This window comes from Miniopterus natalensis, chromosome 12, assembly GCF_054644295.1.
Source record: "Miniopterus natalensis isolate mMinNat1 chromosome 12, mMinNat1.hap1, whole genome shotgun sequence".
Taxonomy (NCBI): Eukaryota; Metazoa; Chordata; class Mammalia; order Chiroptera; family Miniopteridae; genus Miniopterus; species Miniopterus natalensis.
Genome location: NC_142092.1, coordinates 43,808,845 through 43,830,359, shown reverse-complemented (window position 1 = coordinate 43,830,359; position 21,515 = coordinate 43,808,845). Strand labels below are relative to the sequence as shown.

At 40.5% G+C, this 21,515-nt stretch overlaps 1 protein-coding gene across 2 annotated transcripts in view; it reads left to right on the top strand.

Annotated features, from left to right (window-relative positions):
* Positions 1 to 8,930: 8,930 nt before the first annotated feature.
* The window catches only part of UBQLN1 (ubiquilin 1), a 31,753-nt gene continuing 19,168 nt past the window's right edge, over positions 8,931 to 21,515 (top strand). Inside the window, exons 1-2 of one of the 2 annotated variants that reach the window (XM_016222912.2) lie at positions 8,931 to 9,374; positions 21,351 to 21,502. In XM_016222912.2, coding sequence (XP_016078398.1) covers positions 9,195 to 9,374; positions 21,351 to 21,502 — 332 coding nt within the window. In that variant the 5' untranslated portion in view covers positions 8,931 to 9,194. The remainder of the gene's footprint in view (positions 9,375 to 21,350; positions 21,503 to 21,515) is intronic. The other variant, XM_016222913.2, reaches the window with a different exon arrangement.

The window sequence follows — 21,515 nt, the reverse complement described above, 5'->3', positions numbered from 1 at the left end:
TACGTTTGATGTTTTAAGTTTCAGAAACAATGTGAACATTTTATTTTTGCCTATAGCATAACCAATTAATTGGATTATTTATGTTCAGTGAATATTTACTTAGCACTTTCTGCATGCTAAACCTATGGGACATACAAGATGGTTGATATAATAGGTGTAGTGCCTATTATAAAAGATTGAGGCTCTCTAAGCTCAGAACTCCTCTCTTAGAATCTACTACATGTACAGATGACACTTTTCCTCTTTGCATTGCTCTTTGGGAACTGGACCTTGGGGAAATGGTGCATGACAATGCTGATAATCTTTTATTGATGTAAGTAACAGAGTCCTTTGTCCTTGACTAGGAGACTTGTGTCTTCTCTATCCACATCCACAAAATTGTGGCAACTTAGCTTGCAAGTAGGGCAAGTAGAGGCTGATATTTAGATCAGCCTCAGGTTCATGCCAGTGTAACAACAGTGACAGAAACAGGCATTACATTAAACATGAAAGGGAAATTCCCAACTGCTATGGGCAGAAACCAGGCAGATTTGTAGACTGTTGCTGGTTGGCTTGGGATATGAAGGAGTGAGCATATAAGCATTAAGAATGGCAACAGCTAGGCTGTCCTTCAGCTCAGCTCTTCCCTCAGTCTGTCATGCTAATCTTACATTCATCCAGAGATGACAGTAAAAGGTCTCAAGAGTTTTTTTGCTTTTTACAGTGAAAACTGCTACAAGGAACTTTGGCCCTTTATAGATTTTCCTTAGACAGACTAATTTCTGCAGAAACCATAAATGAGGTATTTAGATTAGTATTAAGACTCTTATTGCCCCAGGTTGGGTTTACAGTGCTAATGAGGTAACCCACTGAAGAATGAAAAACAGACCCAAAGGAATCTAGATAACTTCTGGAAATCAGCCCTGCCATCATGGAAAACTCCCCCTAGCACTTATGTTGAATTTAAGAGCGATTATTTTGATAAGGGGGCAGTAAAACCCAGATTATGGTGGACTCCTCAAAGGTCATCAGCCAAAGGACAGACTCCAGCCACAACTGGAAAATGTGGCTGTGGCTGCCACAGTTACAAAGGCAGAAATAGTGTGAGCGGATGATGTCTTTTCTGCCTAATATAGAGCTTTGGGTAGACTGGAAACATTGGAAGTTTGACGAAGCTGTGGGCAGCCACTGCACTGCTTAAAACAAAGTCATTGCACCTTGCTTCTGGCACATACACTCCTTCCTGCCTCTTGATCCCTCTCTTCTCCTCTACCCCAGCTTCAGCTGCTTTAAGGGAAAGATGATTAGGAGAGAGGTCAAGCTTTCCCTGTCACCAAGGGGAACCAAAGGTCCGTCTGGCAAGTATTCGGGGGAACTTTGGGGTGGAGAGGAACTCAAACTTGTATGGCTCTGCTGGATACAGGAGCCCATCACCATTCTCCCAGCCTCATGGGGGAACTGGCACCGGGAATGCAGCAAATGGGGCTCAGGAAGGATTCACCTGGAAAAGGAATGCTAAAGTGACCTTCTGGGTGCGGTCCTCCAGGCCAATTCCATCTTCATTACTTTTATGTCTGAATGTGTAGTAGAAATTGATGTGTACCTGTGTTTCCTCATTCCCTAAGTGCCAGAGGAGGTTCTCTTGATTGAAAAGAGTTGCAAGCAGAGAAGTGCTAGTGATTCTGAGGCTCTATAGTTTGAGCTACAAGTCTGTAGAACTGATAATTTTGCCAACTGGAGTCTTTGATGAGAGGAGGCAGCCTCCATCCCGAGGTGCCCCTTGGGGTTTTGAACTCATAGCCTCCCTAACACAGCTACCACATACACCCCATTTGAAAAGCAGCTATTAGTTGTCCTGGCTGGGTAGCTCAGTTGGTTAGAACATCATCTGCATACACTAAGATTGAGGATTCGATCTCTGGTCAGCACATACAAGAATCAACCAATGAATGCATAAATTAGTGGAGCAACAAATGGATGTCTCTCTCTCTCCCTTTCATCAATAAAAAAGAAATGAAAAAAAAAGAAAACCTATTTCCCAAGTACTCCATTTAAAAAAACACACAAAAAAGCTATTTATTAGCTTGCTATTGAGCTCTTAGTTGAAACTGAATGCCTGACTGATAAGGGCCTCGTGACTCAGCCTAATACTGCCATTTGGGGGGGTGGGTCAATTTGGACTGAATGACTACCACGGTGGAAGGGCTAAATAAGCCTTGGTCATCAAATGGAAATGATATATTCAAAAATGATGTTCTGGCCCAGTGGCATCCTGGCTTTATATGAAAAGCGGAAGCTATCTCCCTGGGAGAAACCTTATCATTTGCCTTCTCCTCCCTCTGACTTTTCTGTATGAAGCAAAGCTGCTGACTCAATGGGGCTCTCAATTCAGGATTTCCCCTAAATGCTTGGGCCTGATTCACTGATGGTTTAGCTACACTGAAACCTATTAGGAGGCCTCGGATCTGCTGTGGCTGTTCAACTTGGGTATTAACATGTAGGACCAAAAGTGGACATGGTCACTACATTCTGGGCAGAATTCAAGGCCACTCTCTTATCTCTGACCAATAGTCCTCTTGATGAACTTTGTTATATTTGTACTGACTGTGGGCTGTTGCCAGTGGCCTAGCTCTTCAGTCTGCACTTGGAAAACTACAGACTGGCAGATTGAAAACACCTCCTCTCTGGGGACATGAAGTATACAAACAAAATCACAACTGCTGACCCAACCACTTGGGTCTCTCATGTAGACGTCCATGGTAGGGGCCACTCCGATGAAACTGACTGAAGTCAGTTGCTGACAGAGCTTTGTGCTGCCCTGATTGCCACCATTGCTGCTTCTGTCCATCATTGTACTTGACGTGATCCACACCCATCATCACAGAGTGGGCAGAGTATCAAAGGCTACTACTGATTGCCAGACTTGGACTCCTGACAAAAGATGATGCATCTGTCTCAGGGAATGAGGCCACTCCTGGCATATTGATTACATTGGACTTTTGACCCTCTCTCAGGTATTGGTGGTGTCTCATCATTGTTGACACTTTGTCACCCTTGGTGTTCCTGGTCTAGTCCAATCAACTGTCTGTAGCCACACTCTTGTGCCCCTTAAACTAATCTGTCATGTTTTTGGCTTTCTGGACCATTTGCAATCTGACAGTGGTGTACCTTTTATTGCAAAAGCCACTTAACAATGGGCTAATGGCCAAGGTACTCAGGACTTTTTGTGCTACAATCGACAGTCATCTCAAAGATTCTCTGCTTTATATCCCATACCTGCTCCTTGTTTATACATTTTAGTACTAGGTATTTTCGTCACTGAATGTGGCTGTCTCCAGAAAGAAATCATCTCCTGGCCACTTCCTAGGTAATGATAAAGAGGAGATGGGGTGGGGGAAGTATATAAAACTATACTGAAAATCCAGAAAGCTACCCTGGGCATGATGCTGCTTTCCTCTAATGACAAATGCATGTTGGTCTGGTTGGTACATTACGATTTAAGCTTAATTCTGGTTTAGCTGCTTGGATTCTCCTGTTGGACTGACATGGTCTTAGTGCGTAAGGATAATGTTGAGTACATTTCTCCCTTAGTCCCCCTATAACGGCCAATGGTGGTCCAAATGAGGGACATAATGGGTCTTCGTAAGTTTTAGAAAAATGTCCTTATTACTTTTGTGCCTTATCCTTATGGACAAAAGGTCTAGGTGTGAATCAGGGATGAATGGAAGGTGAAGTTATAGCTACTGGAATGGGACACTGTTTTTTTTGGTGGTAGGGGTAAACTGTCTGGCACTAGGGGAAGGAACATCTTGAACCTCGGGAGGCAGGGGAGAGGGAGAAACATCAATGGTCTTCTGTCTTTCAGAGCTATCCCTGGACCTTTTCTCATGAAGGAAGACATTCAGGTAAGGTTCTCATGAATTAGCAAATGCTACATTTAACTGAGTCTGCTGTGTCCCACCACACAGCTCTGACCACAGTTGATTGCCATTCTTGTTTAGTAAGAAAATGGCAGGGAGCCCTGGTGGGGTAGCTCAGTTGGTTAGAGCGTCATCCTGATATGTCAAGGTTGTGGGTTCGATCTCCAGTCAGGGCACATGCAAGAATCAACCAATGAATGCATAAGTAAGTGGAACAACAAATTGATGTTTCTCCTCTCCCTCTCTCTCTCAAATCAATTTTTTAAAAAGTTTAAAAAAAAAGCAGGGAATGTCCCATCTCTTGTACCTCCCATGAAAAACACCTGTCAGCACCTCCAGATATCTTTCCCACTCCCACTCCTGTAGCTTTCACTAGTCATTCTGTGGAGTGGATGAATGCCACTCGGCTGGTGGCATGGACAGACAAGACTGTAGGCAGTCCCCCCGTAAACAAAGACTAGACTTAATTATTCAAACTGAACTAGGAACCCTAAGGCCTACCACAGTGTCCAACTTGTGCCCCACAACTGATGGAGATCACATTGTTGGAGGGAGGGGGGGGCTCCAATAATTATAAACATTTTTCCAGGTGCACCATGTGTGCCCCAGGACTACTACTTGGGTGAATGTCAGGCATTAATTTTCCTCCTCTTGAAAAAACAGTGGCTTGCATCTTAGGGGTGGTCATAAGAAACCTAGTGTTTGAGAAAACACCATCAATAGATCACAGAGCCATCAGATCACACATAGAACTATCCAAATAAGGCTGCCCTTGATTACTTGGAGGAGTTTCTCAGAGGGATAATTTACTTGCTATTTTTTATGTAACTTGGGGAGGAGGAAGTTATTCCTACAACAAGAACCATCCAATTAGAAGAGGTAGAACAAAATTTGTCCTCAATTTAGCTGAAGAGATCAATGACATCACACTGGCCCTGGAAGGCATTCAAGTCAGCCTCAACTCACTGCTCAGGATTGTTATGATTGATATAATTGCCCTAGATTTCCTCTGTGCAGGCCATGGCAAAGTATTTATAATTGCTAAAACATCCTTCTGTGCCTAGATTAATGCCTTGGGCCAAGGGGATAAGGTAATACAAAAACAATACCAACAAGTAGCCAAAGTAGACCCTGATGGTTTATGGGATTTGTTCAGTGGATTGGGTCTAGACCCCTGGGGAGCATGGTTATTAATACTGCAGGTTGGCCTCATACTGCTCTTTGGAATCCTGTTGAAACTAGCCTTATTAAATGCTTTATGAGACAAATTGGATGGATTTGGTCCCAGCCTCTGGTGGTCAGATTAATCAGAATGACCAATAGAGTGGCATCCTCATGGGAAAGTTTGCCAGAAGCCACAAAAGTGTAGAAACAAGGGATAAATATTATCAGGAGATAATTCTTCATGGGTCTCTCATAATTTTGCATATCTTGTGAATGCAGGCACTGACCACCTGTGGTGGGTAGAATAATGGCTCTCCAAAGACCCTAATTTTCAGGACTTGTAAATGTCACTTTACATGCAAAAGGGACTCTGCAGATGTGATTAAGGATCCTGAGATGATGAGATTACCCTGGGTTATTTGTGAGGGCCCAGTGTCATCATAAGGGAAAGGGAGGCAGGAGAGTCAGAAGAGATTGACAATGGAAGCAAAAGTTGTAGTGATCTGGCCACTGCTCCAAGGAATGTGAGCAGTCTCTAGACACTGGAAAAGGCAAGGAACAGATTCTCCCCCAGAGCCTCCAGAAAGAACACAGTCTTTGACTTTAGACCCATATTGGACTTCTGACCTCCAGAATTTTAGGATAACCTGTGTTATTTTAAGCCACTAAATTTGTGATTATTTGTTAAAGCAACAATAGGAAACTAATATACTGTCTTTGTTCTGGACAATTTTTTAAGGATATTTGTATAGTGAACAGTCCTTGAAGAAAATCTCTCCCGAGCAAAGAGCTGCAATATTACTGCCTATTTATAAGGTTTGGGTTCCCTATACTTGGGGTTCCTATTGTAACACAACCCACTGCATGTGTAGTGTCATCATTCTGCAGAAGTTGGGACTTGGGGAACTGGTATAAAAAAATGCTGATACGCTGGCTACAACTATTGCTATACCGAAGTCCATTGCTTCTTATGTCTTCTGCCAGCATTTATGAAACTTAGCTTGTAAATAGGGGAAAACCTCAGACCCCTCACAATTCTTGATCATAGAACTGATAAACCACAGTGCTCTTCACCTTTCACCTAATTTGGAAAACAAGGCTGTAAGAATTATTTGGATGAGATGGAATGATTGGAAGGCTATACACTTTTTTTTTTTAATCCTCACCCGAGATATTTTTTCCCATTGCTTTTCAGAGAGAGTGGATGGGAGAGAGAAACATCGATATGAGACACATCAATTGGTTGCCTCCCACATGCACCCTGACCCAGGCTGGGGATTGAGCCTGCAACCAAGGTATATGCCCTTGGCCAGAATCGAACCCAGGACCTTTCAGTCTGAGGGCCGACGCTCTAACCAGAGCCAAAACAGCTAGGGCAGAAGGTATACACTTTTTAAAACAACTCAGCTTCCGGTGTAAAATATCTCAATAGGCTGCCTTATGTGCTACAAAACTCCCACTATCCTAAAGCATTTCCCCCCATAAGCATTATTCCCTGGAATTCCTAGATGATTTGTTTTATATACAGTGGTATCTCGGTTTTTGAATGTAATCCAGTCTGGAAGACTGAGTTCTGAAATGTTTGAAAACCAAGGGATCAACAGCCAACAGCTAGGCCTCAGCATTTTGCACTCAGCGGAAGCCGTATGGCATGTTCGACTTCAGAGGTATGTTTGAAAACCGAAGCATTTACTTCCCGAGTTTACGGTGTTCGTAAACCGAAATGTTCGTCAACGGAGAAGTTTGAAAACCGAGGTACCACTGTAATAGATTTTGCATACTTTAACCTACTTCTCCCTGCCCTCAGAAAGCATCTAAAATTTCCCCGTGGCTCATTTGCTTATTGTACACAACATGGTGGCAGACATAAGGTAACCTCTAAGGTCAGGAAACAAATTCCAAATACATGCATGTTGAATAAGTGTCCTCTGAGAAATCATAAGACTTGGAGATTTACACAAGCAGGGAGTGAATGTGTTTTTCTTCTGAACCTACTGCAAAGCAACTTAGTATTATCTATTATTTATATGTCTCTATACTATAAACATTGGGAGAGACATAAGAGTATAAAATACGATCTGTTACAAGTGAATTTCCTCTCTAGTGGAAAACATAATAGTTCAACAATAAATGCTCTCATGCCAAGAAATTAGGTTGGCACTGTGTTTTCAAGGGCCTTGTCTAATGAGGTATGCACACAAGCATACTACAAGGCAGAATGTGATGAGTGACACAAAAGTAAAAAGCTATATGGGAATAGAGTATTTACAGAGATTGTATGGCTCACAAAGTCTAACATATTTACTATCTAGTCTTCCCTGAAAGTTTGTTGATCCCTGATCTGGACCCTCATCTCCCAAAATTCCTTAAAATGTACGATTATTGCTAAAAGTGCCTTAATGATTATACTGTATTTTTATTTGTTTTGTTAATCCTCACCAGGGTATACATTTTCTATTGCTTCTAAGAGAGAGTGGAAAGGGGGAGACAGAGACACACACATTGGTGGGCTGCCTCTTGTACGCCTCCTACCAGGTATGGAAGCCAGACCCCTAGACATGGGCTCTAATGGGGAATACAACAGGCAGGCAGGCAAACTTTCAGTGACCCAGATGATGCCAAACCGAGTAACCAACTGAGCCACACCCGCCAGGGCATAGTTACTTAATTGCAATGATGAGTATATTGCAATTAATACTTTGAGAACTTATCTTAGACCCAGCTTACAAAGGGACTCTGCTCAAAAGTAGTCATCATGCTGGAGTATTCATTCCCAGAACAGAGTTGGATGGTTTAAAAACAGAAATACAGATATCTTTGCATATTTGGGTCACAATGGTCTGTCAAGGCTTACATTTGTGTAACACTAAGTTAATGTCCTGGGTTGTATAATCCTTGCAAGTCATCTTTAAGGGTAAACTGACGTCATCTCAAAGTTAGAATTCTCAGGGAGAAAAATAACTTCCTATTTCCTATTTGTATTCATATTACACTGAAAACAAGTTTTGAATAATCTTCAATGCCACCTAAAGTCTGAAATAAAGCAGTAACTTATTTGATGTAAGAATAAAAAATGAACACCTCAGCTACATTAAACAGTCCCAGTTCGGTGGGTACTCTGTTTCTGCCCCAAACATGATAGACAGTGTTCACAGAAAATCGGGGGTGCTCGCGCAGGGATATCAGCATCGGAGCGGAGGCCACAGTCGACACAGGTGACCTGATCAGCTGAGCACACCCGGCTGACCCGAGGGCAGGAAGTCCAGGCCATGGAGCAAAGACTCCACGGCATTGCGCGTCGTGGTTACAGACATCTACATTATTCTTCGGTTACGAGCACCTTTCCTCCATTAACTTAGCTTCCCACGCTCCGGGCAGTAACGTCTTCTCCTAAGTAAACAAAAATTAAGCACATTAAAATAACAAAACACATCTTCTGCGCGCATTAGAGATCCGCGTCCCAGCGGCTACGCAAAGCAAGCCCAGGCCCCGCGAGCGCGACGGCGCGGAGTATGACGTAAGGGGGTGGGGAAACTACCTGGATCGCGAGAGCGCAGGCGCAGCGATGGTCTCGGGGCCCAGCGGTCGAGCCCTTTCTAGTAATTTCGCTAGCCGTGAAGTCATCCAGGTGCGCCGCGAATTTATTTTTTGGTGAAAGCAGTGAAAAGAAAATGAACTGACCTCTCCCGCCCCGCTGTACTTTTAGTCTTTCACTTTGGCTGTGCCTAAACGCTGACCCATGGAACGGGAGAGGGGAAGCCAAGCCGCAAGAGCTCGAAGCCGAGCCGGTCGGGCAAGACTCTCTGACGCCGCCAGCCGCGTTACCCGGCGTGCCTCGCGCGGCGCTGGCGGAGGAACGTGGGGGAGGGGGTGGGGAGGAGGAAGCGGCGGCGGCTGCGGATGTCGCTGCGACCGAGCGGTGTCTGAACATACGGCGGCTGCGGAGCGCCCGACCCGGGCCTGCGCCGGAGCCCACGTCCAGCTCCGCGGACCCTTGCCCGCTAGGGCGGCCCTGCGCCGGTTGCCACAGAAGCGGCGCGTCCTGCATTCTCCGTTGTCCGGGCCAGCCGGCTCTGGCGTCTGCTGGCTTCGCCTCGCTCGCTTGCTCCCTCCTGAGTCACCGCCGCCGCCATGGCCGATAGTGGTGAAAGCGGTGGCCCTCCGAGCTCCCAGGACAGCGCCGCCGGAGCCGAAGGTACTGGCGCCCCCGCAGCCGCTGCTTCTACGGAGCCCAAGATCATGAAAGTCACTGTGAAGACCCCGAAAGAGAAGGAGGAGTTCGCTGTGCCCGAGGATAGCTCTGTCCAGCAGGTGAGGACCTCCCTCGGCTCGGTACGGGGCGGGGGTGGCGGCAGGACCTCTGCCCACCGCGGGAGGAGGTGGCTTTGCAAAGGCCGGGAGGGGTCTTCCCCGAGGTGCTCCCGGCCAGTCTCAGGGCTCATCCCTAATTAGATCACACCCAAGTTCGTGGGTTTGCTTCTTGGGACACCGCAGAGGTTTGTGGCGGTGCCGCGCGGCCTGTTTGTGGGACGCGCCGACACCTCTGTCCTCCGCGCCTTGCTCCCGCTTCGGCCTCCACGGACCCCCAGCCTCCGCCCCCAGCTCCCCGCCCCCAGCCGCCTCCCTGCTGCTCCGCACAAAGGAAAGGGACCCACCGTCTGGCTCCGGGCGGGGTAGAGGCTGGGCTGGGGCGAGAGTTCGCTTTAGCCCAGTCCGCGGTTTTGTCTCAAGAATAAAAAAAAAAGGGGGTGCTCATTGTTTTACCTGCTTGAGGGTTAGGGTGGTTTTTGCTGGGAGGAGCACGTGCACATTTAGCTCTGCGTTTTGATTGCTGAAATCTTTCCCGATCTTTATTTTTAAAAAAGAACTATAACGTAGAAATTGCTTTCAGCTGCATCTTAAGTAAATAGTATTCGGCTTACGGAGAAAGCTGGATGACTTTCGTTAATGACTTGCTGTTTTCTTTTTAATCTATTTATCACTCCTTAGATGCCAGTCATTGGGTAAGTTTTTGTTAGATTTTAGAGGGATGATAGCTGCATTATTCAGATATTAACGGTTCTAGCCTAATAGAAGAACAAAATTGGAGTTAATGGAGAATACCACCAAATAATTTACAACTTAAAATCTGTTTAGGAATATAAATTTTACAGTTAATTACATCCCAGAATATTTTTCCATAATTATTGCATTGATCTCTGGGGATCTCAAACATTGTGGACAGTTTATGAGGAAACAACAGTTCCTGAAATGTACATATTTTTACCCAGGCACTGTAAATGATTGGGGGTATGGGTGTGTATAGTTCTAAAAGGTGGTGAGTTTTGTGAAGTTTTAAGTAGAGTGTGTAGCATCAAGTGAGAGAAAATTTTACCACCTACTGAATCACGGTATATTTTGGTCTCAATTTTGCTGTGAAAAATTTCCTTAACATTTTTCTATTTTCCAACATACAGGAAAGTTGAAAGAATTGGAAAATGAACTGCCATATGTCTCCATATGTCTGTTACCTACAATTAGTGTTTTGCTATATTTGCTGTATCACACAAATTATCAGTCCATTTTATTTTTTGGATGCATTTCAATATTAGTGCATGTTCCCCTTAAGCACCAGCAATGTGCATATCATTAACCTGAATTCATTTTTTTTTTTTTTTAACTTTTTTCTTTTTAGGTTTGACATGCACTGAAATTCACATGGTCGCCATTCTATGAGTTTCCACAAAACTGTGTAATCTAAAGCTTTATCTAGATGTAGAACTTTATAATTGACTAGAAAGTTATCTCTTACCCTTTCCCAGTTCTGCCACTCTCCCCTCCATCAACCACTTTTTTTATTTTCCTTCACCGTGGTTTAGTTTTGCTTTTTCTAGAATGTCTCATAAGTGTCATTGGGTAAGGCTTTTTTTTACTCAGCAGTTTTCGAGATTCATTCTTGTGTAGTTCCACTTTTACTGCTGTGTTGTTTTCCATTGTATAAATATACCATAATTTGTTCTCCTGTTGTGGTCAGTCACCTGGGCTGTTTTCAGTTATTTGCTATGGACATTCTTGTACAAATCTTTCTTTGACAAATGCTTTTATTTCTCATGTTAAATACTTAGAGGTGGAACGATTGGATCATGTGGTAGAAACCATGTTTGTACTGTTTTACTATCCTACACGACAGTGCATGGAAGTTCCTGTTGCTCCACATCCCTGCTAATATTTGATAGTGTCAGTTTTTTTTGTTTTAGCTGTTATATTGGGTGTGTAGTCACATTAATTTTTGAAGTCCTTAGATCTTTTTCTCCCTAGGACTCCTGGTTCAGGTCTCCATCATTCCACTTGCTTTGAGTATTTTACTGTAAAAGATTAGAAAGATTCAATATTCTATAAATTGAAAATTTGATTTAGATCAGTTTATGATATATCTGTGAGGATTTTTTTTTTTTTACTTTTTGTGATGGTGAAATTAGAATTTTAAAATTCTGTGGAAGTTTTAATTTTACTCCTCTGTAACCAAAATAAAGTGTTAATAGATAAAATTAAGGCCTTTCTGAAGCAATTTTTTCTGATGGCAGTTGAATTTTTATTTTGATAAATGCTTTCTGTTGGAGCAGAAAACGTGATAAAAATGAAGCTCAACACTGCACCAAGAATGTGAAGACAAGTTGAACTATCTGTGGGCTCTGTTAAGGGAAGCACATAGAGGAAAATAGGAAAGAATAAGAAAAGCAATTTCAGATGACTTGTAAAATTCTACTTGAAGCACAACAAAAAACTTGTCACTTTGTAATTACTTTCCTTAAATGGTTTTGATAGCTTTAAATTATTTGCTACAGATTAAAATTTATTTTAAAAATGTATTTAATGACATTAAGATTCCCATAAAAATGTTCAGTAAAAAAATTGGAAAATATTTGGTTCTGAGAATTCTTAGGTAATGTTGGAGGTGAAGAGTTACCCTTCAAAAGGATAATATTGAAAGCTTAGGATTTCAGGCAAATCTCATTTTCTACAATTTAAAATCATCAATAATTGTTTCTATATAATGTGAATTCTCTTAATACATTATACTGAAGTAGTATTTCTTTATATGAGTATGTTCTGAGTGATTGAATGAAATTGTTAAGCCTCTGGTGTCAGTTGTAAAATAAGAATGGTGTGTGTGTGATTAAAATTAGTGCAGAGAGTGAAAAGGAGCTCCCATGTAACTTCTGATTAGTTTGTCCTTGGATTTTTGTAGCCCTCTGGATTATAGTGTAAAATTTGAAATATAATTAACTGAAATGCTAAGGCAACATGTATTCTAGTTTTAGAAATCATCTTCATCACTTGAAACTTTTAGAAGAATATTAATGTACTTAACAACATACAATAATATAAATACTATATTGAATAGAATTGAGCCTTTCCTGATAGGGGAAATTGCAGTGCCTTAGAGTCATTATCACAAACATTATTTAACATTATAGTGTGGGTGTAGGGCTACACTGTCCTCTTTGATACCACCAGCTACCTCTGACTTTTGAACATTTAAAATATGATTGAAATGATTTAAAATGTGCTGCAAGTGTAAAATACACATCAGATTTTGAAAACTTGTGATTGGCTGCTTATACATAGCATAATGTTTTTTAAGGCTCATCCATGTTGTGACATGTATCAGTGCTTTCTTTTTATTGCTGAATAATATTCCATTGTATGGATATACTGTACATCACATTTTATTTCTCCATTCATCAAATTGATGGACAGATATTTGGGTTGTTTCTACTTTTTGACCATTAAAAATAATGCCTCTGTGAATATTCATACAAGTTTTTGTGTGGACATACATTTTCATATTTTGTGGGTGTATACCTATGAGTAGAATTACTGGGTCAGGTGGTAGCTCTATGTTTAACTCTTTGAGGAATTGCCAAACTATTTTCCAAAGCGGCTGTACTGTTACAGTCCCACCAGTAGTGCATGAGAATTCCAATTACTCCACATTGTCCACAACACTTGTTATTTTCTGTCTTTGATTATAGCCTTCCTGGTTGCTGTGAAGTGGTATCTCATTGTGATTACTTGGCTTTCTGTTACTTAAGCAGCAGTTCTCAGGGTGGTTTGGGGTGCCCAAGACCCTTTTAGGAGGACCATGAGATTAAAACGTTTCATAATAATTCTCAGCTGTTATTTGTTTTATTTTGAAATACATCTTTATTGATTTCACAGAGAGGAAGGAAGAGGGAGAGAGAGAAATAGAAACATCAATGATGAGAGAGTCATTGATTGGCTGCAGCCCACAACCCGGGCATGTGCCCTGATCGGGAATCGAACCCCGATCTCCTGGATCCTAGGTCGACGCTCAACCGCTGAGCCACTCCCACTGGGCTCAGCTCTTATTTGTGATTTTCAAGAGTGAACAGCACACTTTTCCAGGAGCTGTAAGATATGGGGTATTGTAACAGGTGTGAATCCAGTTTTCCATTACAAGACTAAAGTGATTTGCAAAAATTTAAAACTGATACTCTTTACATTGGAAAAGTGTAGTCATAGCTATATCAATAACTATAACTTACATAAAGAAAAATTCTTTGGGGTTCGAATTTGTAAGAGTGGTGTCCTGCAGTGGAGTATTGAATAGATTAAGTACGTACTTAAAAGATTGAGGATTGAACTCCACTCAGTGGCCATTTCCTCTTGCCTCAGAACTAGAGTAGCCTACTGGTCAGTCTCCCCGCTTTTCTGTGTCGTCGTTCCCCCCCCCCCCCCCCCCCCCCGTTCATTCCTAGATCAGTCTCTGAAAAACGTTAATCTGATCATGTTACCCTCTAGGTAAAATTAATGGTTCCCCATCGGTCTTAGACTACTTAAAGCTTCTGTGAGGCCCTGTGTGGTATGGTTCCTGGCTACCTCTCCATTCTGATGCCTTCTTTTTCCCTTGGTTACTTGGCTTTTGCCATACTGACTTTTTAGTTCCTTGACCTGTTGCTACATTTTTTTTTTCTGCCTGAGGACTTTTGTGCAGTTTGTACTGGCTACCTCCATCTCCTCCCACTCTTTGCCCATTTCATTTACCCCTTAAATCTCAGTGCAGAGGTCACTTTCTCAAAGAACTATTTCACGGTTGTCCAAACTAGATTGGGATTCCCCTGTTGTATTTTCTGACAGCACCCTGTTTTTGGTTATAAATCATCACAATTTAAGTTCTGTATTTATGGGGCTATTTGATTGATTGTTTTTCTGCTAGAGAGAATCTGTGATTGTTCACCATTGTTACCAGAGCCTAGTACATGGCATGGGCTCAATAAATATTTATTAACAAGTATGTATTTAATAATAACTACCAATTTTTGAGATTTTGCTGAGTGCAGTATATACATAACCCAGTTCCTGCCCTCCTCTCTCAGTTTACTTTTAAACAGCTCTTTCCTTAATTTACCACTCTTCAAGCAGAACTCTTGACTGCCTGAGGACATTCACTCTTTCTTCTGTTTACTGAAACACAATTCTTCTAGAACAGCCTTTCTTAGCTGGGGATCTTCACCTGAGTCACAGAACACAGAAAATGATTTGAATGATTATCCATTTTTCTCAAAGACGGTTCACAGCTCATATAATTTAAGTGCTTAAGAGAGAAGTTAATTCTTTGCATGTATGTAGCCAGTATGTTGTGCTGGTAAATGTTCCGATTTGTAGTGTTTGCTGATTTCCATGATGTAAGTGCTCTTACCTTGGCAGATTTTAAGCTACGAATACTAAACTGACTCACAAAATTCTTGAAAATTTAGCACTGTGAGCTAGTAGGAACCATTACTTACAGTGGGTGCCTCACGGCAGGGGTCAGCAAACCATAGTGGGACAAATCTGCCATGCCTATGCATTTCTGTATTACTTATCGCTGCTTTCAGAACAGACTATATGGCTCTATAGCCGAAGGTATTTACTGTCTAGCCCTTTACAGAAAATTTGCTGACCTCTGCCTTAGGGCAGTAGGGCTTACTGTTCTAGAACTTGTCACACTGTTTCTCAAAACCCTTCTCATTGGGAAATTTTTACTAAGGCTTAAATAATTACAGTGTTATCCAGTAGAAATGCAAGCTACATATGTAATTGCAATGTGCTCATAGCCGCTTAAAGAATTAAAAAGTGAAATAAAATTTTTTTTGTGGTAAGATACATATAACATAAAATTTATCATCTTAATCATTTTTAAGTGTACAGTTTAATGGCCTTAAATACACTCACATTGTTGTGTAACCATCACCACTATTCATCTTCAGAATTTTTTTCATCTTGCAGAACTGAAACCCTGTAGCTATTAAACAATAACCCGTCCCGCTACCATCTCCCTGCAGCAACCATTCTTACTTTCTGTCTCTATGAAATTGACTATTCTAGGTATCTCATAAAAGTAGAATCAAAAGTATTTGTCCTGTCCAGCTGGTGTTGCTCAGTGGTTGATCATCAACCTGTGATCCAGGAGATTGAGGTTCGATTCCTGGTCAGGGCACATGCCCGGGTTGTGGGCTTGATCTCCAGCAGGGAGCGTGCAGGAGGCAGCTGATCAATGACTGTCTCATCACTGATGTTTCTGTATCTCTCTCCCTCTCCCTTCCTCTCTCTGAAATCAATAATATATTTAAAGGGGGGGGGGGAGTATTTGTCCTTTGGTGACAGGCTTATTTTACTTATTATGTCCTCAAGATTCATTTATGTTGTAATGTGTCAGAATTTCCTTCTTTTTTAAGGCTGAATAATAATTTCATTATATGTATATACCCCATTTTGTTTACCTATTTATCCATTGGTGGTCACTTGGGCTGCTTCTACCCTTTGGCTACTATAATTTTAATATGTTTTATTTAATCCAGTAATCACTTCAATGTGTAATTGATATAAAAACTGAGATATTAGACTTTTTTTCATACTAAGTCTTCAAAATCTAGGGTGTATTTTACACTTACAGCACATCATAATTTGGACTAACCACATTTAAAGTGCTCAGTAGCCACATGTGCCTAGACTGCTGAATTAGATCGCAGTTAATAGACAATGTTTTGCTCCCTACTTACCTCTCCCCCTTTGTTCATTTCAGCCATTTGTATGTGTTTTCCCCCAAATATTACTCACTAGCTCTTTTCCCATCTGGGCCCTTGAAAGGCTGCTAATTACAGTAACATAATAGCTAGTATCTATTCCAGGCTTCCTCAAGGCATGATGCATTTTTTTAAAGTTTTACAACTTTATGATGAAAGTACTATTATCCCTTTTTTTAAATGGAGAAACGGATTCAGATTAATAATATTATCAAGTTTATACACCTGTTAAATAGTGGAGCCTAGATTCAAATCCAGTGTCTAACTTTGGAGCCCACACTTAACTGACTGCACTGAGCTGTCTTGACTTTTCTCTGGTTGGCTTTTATTTAAATGTTAGTTCATTAGAAGGTGATTGGAGTCACCTTCTAAATTAAATCAATAATTATAATCTCATATCACTTTGTGCTTATATGGACTTTATCATTACCATCACATACTGTAAGAATTTACAAAGGTAGAGGCTGTTTTGTTTATCTCCTAATCCCATGGTGCCTAGCATTGTGCTTGGCACATACTGAGTAATATAAGTATTTATTGAGTGAATGAACAAATAGTGTTTTAAAGATTATTTACAATATTTTGTACTTACTTGGGACTACTTCAGCATTGTGATTTACTGAGAAAAATGTGATGTTTACTCTTAGTGTAATTAAATGTTCAGGAACACACCATGAAAAAAGAAAATCCCACTAAATTAGTATTGGGAGATTTTTTTAGAGACTGAAGTTGATATCTGTAAATCTGCTGTTTGGTGCAAAAATTACTGGGTTAGCATACAAAACATTCCATTCATTATATGTATGAATAACATATACATCTGTGTGCCTCTATTTTGCCAAACATTTTCATTACTTGAAGATCTGAACTTTGTTTTTTCCACTTAGTTTGACATCTTGTAAATATGACAGCATAGAGTGCTTGGTTTATTGGTTAAGCAGCTGCTATACAGATTTCTAGACTTGGGTGTGATGGTTTTTGTTAAATATTTTTTAGCCTTTAAAGCTTTCTCCAATGGCTGTTACTAGTTTTTAAAAATACAGAATGCAAAAATTAAATACATTATGCATGTAATTACTTTAAAATTAGACAATTTGAATGATGTAGAAAACTGAAATAAAAAGGGTGCCGCCCCACCAGGCGTGGCTCAGCAGTTGAGCATCGACCTAGGATCCAGGAGGTCGAGGGTTGATTCCTGATCAGGGCACATGCCTGGGTTGCGGGCTCAATCCCTAGTTGGGAGCTCACAGGAGGCAGCCGATCAGTGACTCTCATCATTCATGTTTCTCTCTCTCTCCCTCTCCTTTCCTCTCTCTGAAATCAATAAAGATATATTTAAAAAATAAAATAAAAGGGTGTCCACTGGGGGGGGTGCGAGGGGTCATTGGGGGAAAAATGGGGACATCTGTAATACTTTCAACAATAAAGGTATATTTAAAAATAAAAAGTGTACCCACTCAAAGTTAATCTAAATTTATATACGTGTGTGTGTGTGCGTGTGCGTGTGTGTGTGTGTAGTTTGGTGATTCCAGAAAAGTGTTTATCTGTATTCCCATATATAATTTGCTGTTTATTCCTATTAAGCTGATGGGATTATTAACTCACACCTTTCTTGGCCTTATTCTTTTTCCTTGTTTCTTTGTGGTCTTTCCATATCGACATATGTAAGACTAACTTCTTCCACTGTTTATTATTTGTTTGTGTGTATACATGTTTTTATTAACATTTTGAGAAAAAGGGAAAACGTGTTTTGGCATAATTAAGTATATTGAAATATGGTTCTGTATTTTGGAGAGAGTGTGAACCTTGGAATTTGAGAGATTTGACTTTGTGAAAGGTGCTTTTACTCCACTGAGCCTCACTGGCAACATTGTTGGGTGTGTGCTTGGGAGGCAACCAGTCACATCAGTGTTCCTCTCTCTCTCTCTGCCCCTCCCTCCCTGCCTTCCACTCTCTGAAAAGCAATGGAAAAATATCGTCTGGTGAAGAGTAACCAAAAAAAAATACTCAACATCATTAACTATCAAGGGACTGCAAATTAAAACCATTTCCCACCCACTTGGATGTCTGTAATAAAAAAGTCAGATGATAATAAGTATTGGTGAGGATGTGGAGAGTTTGGAACCCTTATACACTGCTGGTGGGAATGTATAATGGTAAGACACTTAGGGTAACACTCTGGTGGTTCTCGAAATGGTTAAACCAAGAGTTACTGTGTGGCCCAGTAATTCCACATCTATGTATATACCCAAAAGAAATGAAACCATTTGTCCACACAAAAACTTTTACATGAATGTTTATAGCAACATTATTCATAATAGCCCAAAGGTGTGGAAAACCCAAATGTACATCAGCTGATGACTGCATCAACAAAATTATGTATATCCATACAGTAGAATATTATTTAGCCATAAAAAGGAATGGTATTGATACATACTACAGTATGGATGAACCTTAAAAATACACTAAGTGAAAGAAGCCAGTCACAAAGGCTATCATATGCAATTATGTGAAATGTCCAGAATAGGCAAACCACGAAACAAAGTAGATAAGTAGTATCTTATGGCTTGGAGTGGGGAAAAGAGGTGATAGCTAAAAGGTACTGGTTTCTTTCTGAGAAGATGAAAATTTTCTAAAATTGATTATGGTACCTGATGGTTGTACACATTCATTCATATACTAAAAAGCATTGAATTGTATACACTAAATGGGCAAAGTTGTATGGTATGTAAGTTATATCACCATAAAGCTATTAAATCTTTTATTGTTTTAGTGGGGATTTGAAACGGTATGAGTAGATGTGTGTATTCAATCTAGCATTTTACCTTCAAATTTTAAAATATGCTAAAATGCTACCTAGCTGTATGTTAGATAATTAAGTCACTTACTTTGGAATGACATGAGTGATACCAAGGATTCTGAAAAGGATTTCTTAGTTTAATGTTAAGAAACACAAATCTAGATTACCCTCATTTTACATAGGTATTAGGATATAGTTAATCTGGATACATTGGTCCTTGAAATCTACCTAGATTTGAATCCTACCAGTATTTTATTTTTTTTAAATATATCTTTATTGATTTCAGATAGAGGAAAGGAGAGGGGGGAGAGAGAGAGAGAAACATCAATGATGAGAGAGTCATTGATTGGCTGTCTCCTGCACGCCCCCGACTGGAGATTGAGCCCACAACCCGGGCATGTGCCCTGACCAGGAATCGAACCCCGATTGCCTGGATCCTAGGTTGACGCTCAACTGCTGAGCCATGCCCGGCTGGGCTACCAGTATTTTATTACTTGTGTCACTACGAGAGGAGAGGGACATATGGAACCTTTGTTTCTGTATCCGAAATAGGATTAAAAACCATCTGCCTCACAGAGAGCTGGCTTAGTAGGAGCTACTGTTTATTGACCACCACCTGTGCACCCAATGCTTGCATTTTATGCACGTTCTCATTCAGTTTTTGTAAAACCATGTGTTCTGCTGCTCATTACATTGTTATTTCTAATAGCTACCAAAGGGAGAAATGAGATGTCTGATAGTAGGAGAATGGTTAAATTACGGATTGACCTATCTCTATATAGAATATTATGCAAATAGTGTCCTACAAAGATTTTTATTTAGTTACTTGGCAATTGATTATCTTAGATAAAAGGGTTATATATTATAATTTCAGGTAAATGAAGAAAAATTCAGTTGGAAAATCTCCAAAATATTCACTGCAGTATAATTTTGCATCATCTATATGATTTTAAAAAGACACTATTTGCTTACATTGAGTGTTGTAATTTGATTATGGAAAATTTTATTCATACACAAAGATAAACTATGGTGAACTTGGATGCACTTCTCATTTTCTTCTTTTTTTCTTTTTTAATATGTCTTTATTGATTTCAGAGAGAGAAAGGGAGAGAGAGAGAGAAACATCAATGATGAGAGTCATTGATTGGCTGCCTCCTGCACTTCCCCCACTGGGGATTGAGCCGGCAACCCGGGCATGTGCCCTGACCAGGAACCAAGATCTCCTGAATCCTAGGTTGGTGCTCAGCCGCTGAGCCACGCTGGCCAGGCACACACCTCTCATTTTCAACAATGATATATGGCCTGTCTTGTTTTGTTTATATCCCTCTACCCTTCCCCTCCTCCACCCCAAGATTTTATAAAATCTCACATATCATATAATGTGTCTTTCCAGTTACAGTGACAACCAAAAATATTCTCTTGTATTTCAAAACACCCTCTTGGTGATAGTTCCATTATCTGTGGGGACCTGCTTTCTGTAGGGCATGAGGTAGAATGGTTTAAGATGTGATACGTCCCTGAATTAGGACTGGTTCCCTAAAGTAGTCTATTAATGTAGATTCCTTGGCCCACCCTCAGGTTTCCTGATTTGGACAGTGGAGTAAGCCCTAAGCATACAGGCGATTTTTTATAAAGGTTTGAGACAAACACCTATCTAGCATAGAATAAGTAAGCTTTTCTTTCTAGTATGATGTTCTTTTCTCTTGTCTGGTTTAGCATGTTAGTCTCTGAAACTTTTCTTCAGGTTTTCCTGGCTACTACCTTATCTTATTTCTCACTGGGAAGCTTTCTCTAACTGCCCTTTGTGCTTCCTCTGTACTTTGTGGTTTACTTGACTGCCTCTTTCCTTGAACTGCTCTCCTTCAGGGAAAGTTTTTCCTTTATATTTTTGTATTTGCATACTACTGCTTGTTAATGTTGAATGAAAGAGGTAAGGAGGAAAGTATAACAGGCAATAAATATATATTCAACTGTATACTTTATATTGGTACCAGTATACTCCTTTCCAGTATATACACTTTCTAGTGTATGTACATACACAACTAGAAAGGAGTAGGACTGTAGTTAGAAATCTGAGGAATAGCTTATTGTAAAGTTGGTAAGAGCTATGTGTGCCTTGAACTCCATTTAGCGCCACTGATATAAAAAGAAGGATATTACAAAGAAATGAATTGTTATGCCTTAGCGAAAGATTGAATATAGAATATGTATACCTATAATAAAACCTGTGCATTAAGATGAGTGCAGTGGTAATACTTATTTCCCCACTAAGGTCAAGATACTGAAAAGATGCATTTTTATATTGTTTGAATTGTTGCAGTATCTGTAGAAGGGGACTTTTTGAGGTATTTCGTCTAGAAACTAGACAAGATGATGCTATGCAAATACCTGTAATACATATTTTATCTTATTTATTAGTTCAAGGAAGAAATCTCTAAACGGTTCAAATCACATACTGACCAACTTGTGTTGATATTTGCGGGAAAAATTTTAAAAGATCAAGATACTTTGAGTCAGCATGGAATTCACGATGGACTTACTGTTCACCTTGTCATCAAAACGCAAAACAGGTATGTTTTTAGA